The 6,000-nt window shown below is 35.8% G+C and overlaps 1 protein-coding gene across 1 annotated transcript in view; it reads left to right on the forward strand.

The window, feature by feature from the left end:
- Positions 1-4,819, forward strand: part of ERCC6L2 (ERCC excision repair 6 like 2) — a 47,793-nt gene extending 42,974 nt beyond the window's left edge. Inside the window, exon 13 of the mRNA XM_053467500.1 lies at positions 3,059-4,819. Within this exon, the coding sequence (XP_053323475.1) occupies positions 3,059-4,025 (967 nt within the window). The 3' untranslated portion in view covers positions 4,026-4,819. The remainder of the gene's footprint in view (positions 1-3,058) is intronic.
- Positions 4,820-6,000: the final 1,181 nt, after the last annotated feature.

Raw genomic sequence — 6,000 nt, forward strand, 5'->3', positions numbered from 1 at the left:
GCTATGAGCATTTGGGGCACTCACTAACCTTTCTGTACCCAATATAGAACATGTTACAAAGGCAGAGGCAGTACATGCACAGGTAGTATCTGTATTCAACCTGCAAGGGGAGCCATAGTTCTCAGGATGGTCTGGAGAGATGATCTTGGAAACTTGTTCTTTTCTTTTTTATTATTATTATTTTTTTAAGAATGCCGCCATCTTGCGAGTGGCAAAATCTCTCGCAGTGGCGCCTGTGACCGCTCTCCGGAGCAGTGCGTCTTGGGTGGGTGTTTTCAGTGTCGCCGAACCCTCTCCATCGAGGCATTTCAGCGACATTATTGAAGCTTAAGAGGCAATCATACGGTGTATGGTGGACGTAGATACCTCGACATAGAGGCATTACAGCAACACCTTTTAAGCAAAGAAAGCTATCCTAATGCCATGATGTGTCAGGCATGTCATTGCTCATAAACCCAACAGTTTTTGCGTGCCTGCCTCATCATTGGTCGCTAAGGAGTTAAACCTTACTCAAACCTGTCAGGTTGCACATGTGGCAGATATGTTGCCCTTAAAACCTTTAGTAATGTCACAGACTAACCAAAACGTCCAGACAAACGAAAATGGCCATATTTTGTGAAATGATGTCTACTCTATTTGTAGGTTTAGTTAATTTTGCTGGGAGCTTATATTCAACAATTTTCCTGTTTTTTAAGGGGAAAATAAGTCAAAGCAGTTTCTCATCTCAGAGAAGGTCATACTGTCAGAATAAGGCTGAGGTCATTTCTCTTGGCAAAGAAAGGTACAACTTTTTTTGGCAGCTGCAAACAAAATACCAAACTGGAACAAGGATAAATAAGACTACAGTGTCCTACATTTCCAATCCTTAATCTCCAAAAATCCAAATATTTATTTGCTAATCCCTCAAAATGGATTCTGGACATAATTAATAAACAAAATAATGTGTTTTTTTTTACTCTGTGAGAAATCTAGTAAATATTGCTGGAGTCCCCAAAGTTCACTTGTGCTTATCTAAAGGATCAATGTTGTGTTGTCTAAAGGCATTGATTTTTTTTTAGGATTTTTACACAATATTTCCTAATGTTTGTGATCCAGACCACATAGAAAAGTGTAACCCGTCTTCGCAAAATCCAAAGTAGATACAATATCATTAAAATAAGTACACTTATAGACTTAAAAAAAAAGCAATAACAGGATCTACGAAAAAGAAGTGAAAAGCAAAATAAATCTCGCTATAGAGGACCATTATTTCCACCATTCATGACCATCATGCAGAGACGCCAGCACATGTGACCCCCTGACACGATTCATGCACCACTGCACTTAGTCCTAACGCTACATACCGCCAGTTTTCTGCATCAATTGTAAAATGTTACAGATGCTATAAAAGATTGACACGCCGAGCAACCCATCTAGTGTGGGGGCTGAAAATGTGCAAGTTGCGCTTAAGCTCCTGTGTTGAGTCCTTGTGAGCTGCAAGTTGAGTTGAATTTATTACTTACTCGTTCACCTTGTATTCATTTGACAGCAGTTGGATTTCTAGTGGGCTTCCACTGGCTAAACATCAACATGTGAGCTTTAAAGAGCATAGTTAAGCTTTAGTCTCAAATAGTCTGTGTTACTTGGCATATCTTAATGGTGCCTCTTGCTAGCCCCTATTCATATTTATTGACAATATTCATAGCGGCATATCTTCTGACAAACACAATGGCATATGTTGTAATCGTTTACGTCATCTTGCTTTTTACTAACCATTAAGTATTTTAAATCCTTTTCTGCTAGTTAATTTATTACTTTGTGTACGGATTTATGGTTTGGAGAACTCCGTTGATAAGACATGCCCGTAATATGCTGTAGATATACATATTGTTAGGGTTATTCACAGGTCATAATTTTTGGATTGAGCCGTGCATAAAGTTGGACTGGGATAAAGAAAAGAAAACTTGGATGCTTCTAATACAGCCTTAAGTTGATCTAAACACAATCAAAATAATGTACTTTAGCAAGGAGAAAAAAATGCCTTTCCAAAGATCTGACGGTTTAATTATACATGAACATCATAAAATAATTATCAGGTGCAGTTAAAATAAATACCCTATAAAATGTTGTAATTTTTGTTAATATTATAATTTATTATATTTAATCATAATTCATCCCTTTGAGTGTCTGAGGTTTTAGTTTTTCTTCCTCTTTGTGACATGTAAAGCTATACATAAATATCTGGTTTAAGGCAAACCTTGCATCATGTCCCATGACAGATTGATACATTATAATCTAAATGATAAATCCTGACTCCGCCTATCAAATTTATCATATACGTGTAGTTGTACATGTAAAGGAAGGTAACCTATTTGAAAAGTGTAATTTAAGAACCCAGAATAAATCTGTACTACATTTAAAACTGGACCTGTAAAAAATAAATCATAAATGCATAGCGCTCATTGCAGAATACATTATACAAGAATGTCGGATGCAGCCAAACGGACTATATTAAAAAGTTCCCGTAATAAAAATCAAGGGGACTTGAATAAACTTAAAAACAAAAAGTTCATTTAATATTTTTACTCACAGCTGCAGCCATTGGTTGCAGAACTCATGATGACAAAACCATCAGGTGCCATTTGGGTCTGGATCAATGGGGCTTTCTCAGTAGCGCGAAAGCAAAGATCAATATCCCTATTTCACTTGGCATACCATGTAGCCAGGTAAATGTAAAATAGGTCTAATATGGACTATGGAATTTTATTTTTTATTTATCTGACAGATATTTATATTACAATAATATTGGATAAATATTTATATATTTTTTTCAATATTATATCTGTTTTAATAAATTGTTTTATACGTAAAAAAAATGCCTGCAGGAAAAAAAATTGAATTAAATGATGAGGTGGTCGAAAAAGCTAAAGTCCTTCCCCATAATATAGCCTAATCAGTAAAGGGATAATGTACCTTTTATTCACTGATAAATTGTTCTGGTTTGTCTTTTTTATATATTACATTTTTGGAAGGTTCTAATAGCATATAGCGCTATTCATTGTATTTGTTTTCTTAATAGGAAGCAGTTTGAAGAAATGGTGGCATATTTTCGCATGGCTTCAGCAGAAGAATTCGCTCAGCATATTATCAATGTGAAATCAGATGTGCGTCAGGATATGCTGAGAGAATTTTATACCAAACGATACAATGTAACTGAAGACTTTTATCCTTCGCAAGCTCCTCTACCTGTAAATGTTGAAAAGGAAAAAATGCAGAAAAAAAGTTATTCCAAAAATGAGATAACTATAAAAAGAAAAAAACGTCTTTGTCTGTTACCAGACCGAATCAACGAGTCTGTATCTAGTAAGGTTATGGATCCACATTGCACAAACGATACTACAAATGATTGCACAACAAACACCAGACATATGGATGGTTTATCTAAAGCAATTCAAGAAAAGAGCTCTTCTAAACACAGACCTGCTGCCAACTGTATTCCAGATAATCTAGATCTGGACGCTGTTTCTGAATTAGTCAACGGGAAGAAGCCTCCTAAACAGTGTTATGAAAAAGAAGGCATATCAAACGTTACAGGGTCATCCACAAAGCTTCCATCCAGCGCCAGCAAACCCTCCCCTGAAAACCAACCTGGAAATAGAGTAACAGGTAAACAAAAAGTGGAGGCCGGCGGTTTAACAGACTTGCTAGGAGATACCTCAATACTGGATGATCTTTTTGCCAGCCAGACCAAGAGGCAGACAGAGGTCCCAGTAAGTCCAGAATACGAAGAACCAGTGACCAAAGCAAAACATCGTCCTAAAGACTTTTGGGATATACTCAATGAGCAAAATGAAGACAGTCTAAATAAACTCACTGACTTGTCAGTCATTGAAAAAGCATGTGAAGTGAGAGCTTTATCTCCAGTTAATAAAAAAGACAATTGGAATAATGCACTTTGGGTAAAGAATGAAAAATTTTTATGGCGGAAGAATGATCCCGTTCAAGATGTCAACTGTGGTTATCCTGGAAAATCATCAGATCCATAATATTATTCTTAAGTAATAGTGTTATAGTGAAAATGAGATTTTGTTTATAATGACATTTTTTTTTATTAGCAAATATAATTTTTTTTAGATGTTACGCTTTGGCTAAAATATTTATATTTGGTTTGTGTGATGGACATAAGTGCAGCTTTCTATACATGCTAATTGTATATACAATATATTTATATATACACTAACAATTAGAATGTATTAAAACACAATTTATTTAGCAGGAAACTTTCTCAGGCTTTACATAAACCCATTTTTTTTTCCACAGTCAGTATAATAAAAATAGGTTTGGCTAGTAGTGAAATGTAGGACACTGGAATGTATATTATTTAGTGCTTAGCCATGCATCTGCCATAGTAGTAAGTGTGCCAGATAAGTGCTTATTTCCACAGTATTTTCCCTTTGCTATTATTTTTGTCGATAATGACTAGAGAGCTGCTGTATGCCACAGCAAAAAAAATCACATTTGTAAAGAGAAAAATATATTTGCGTCCTGCATTGAAATAGAATATTCAGTTTTAAGTACTGTTTGAAAAATGGTCTCCAGATTTTTAATATTCATTTATCTTCAGGTATGCTAACGGAGACAGATTTGAGGATATTTTTTTACCCTATGATTTTATGTATGCCAAATGCATGCTCTATTATGCTATTTTTTAAAAGATTTCAAATGATTTTATTTAAAAAATTGTAAAAACTCAGTGTAACCTCCAAACTGAAGTATATTGTTTAACCCAGAACCATCCTTGCCCTGGCCATCTTGCTTGTACCTCGAATAATGATATTTTTGCATCTGAGAAATTGGGGATGATTTGATTATATTTTAATCTTTGCATATCCACGTGTGGACTAATTCTTCCTGCTATATTTGTTAAAGTTACACGTCTCATGCTTGATTTGCTTGATTATAAGAAAAGGTTTTTTTCAGAGCAAATGCTATGAGACTAACATCCAGATCCCCCGCAGCGCTGCAGGGGACCTGGATCCTCCTGTCTGGTAACCTCAGCTGCTGCCGGCCCTTCCACTGGGGCATCTATCATGTAATGTAAAATAATTTCTTGTTATACACATAATCTGAGTTTATTCACAGGGTGATGTAGGTCTCCCTAGGCTACATATGGTGGAGTCAGCAGGAACATTGCATTTGTTGCTATACTGGTTACATTTAGAACTTTACGCAGCCGTTGCTCTGTATATATCACTCATAATGTGTTCTGTAGAAGAAAACATCAAACAGAAAGACCGATGAATCAACATGTTGGGTCCATTCATTCTTTTTCAGAATGTTGAAATGTATATTAAAATATATCCTCTCCTTTTAGCACACCCATATAATATTTTCCAAATATACCACCCAGAGTGTTCTAACACAAACACCTTGAGTTGATCTGACATGTCTCAACAGTGATCTACAGCAATTGTCTATGAAGTGGTGCTATATTTTGTGGTCTGGACTAATTCCCAGAAGAAAATAATCTTAAATCTTATATGTAGGTTTTTACATTAGTCGTATAGAATGTTTGTACAGGCTTCAGATTGTCTGCTGTGAAATTATGTTGTAACACATTGTCAGCTGTGGCAGGAATACTTATCCAGTACTGTGCCTCAAATCTGTTCAGCTTCTTTTAAAGCATTCTATCTTTTTGGCACCTTTTTTGGCAGTCAATGGCCAGTTTGTTCAGGTAATATGACTAACAAGGAGATTTATTTTTTTAAGGCGAACAAGATGATCAAAATATATTTAAGTTTAGTGGCAACCAATTTTAAACTCATATACAACATTCTGCATCTTCATCTCAAAAGGGTCATTAGGATTTGCTTCAACTTCCGATATGAGCCAACTTGATTAGAAGTAGCAGGTGAGCAGCGTGCAGGTAATGGCCCAGGGGCCTTATGTAGCCTCTTTAGGCCATAGGGTCCCACAATACCTCTGCCATTATTGGTTGGAAGTCATGAAAAAGGTGTCGCT

The sequence above is a fragment of the Spea bombifrons genome, chromosome 1 (assembly GCF_027358695.1).
Source record: "Spea bombifrons isolate aSpeBom1 chromosome 1, aSpeBom1.2.pri, whole genome shotgun sequence".
Lineage (NCBI taxonomy): Eukaryota > Metazoa > Chordata > Amphibia > Anura > Pelobatidae > Spea > Spea bombifrons.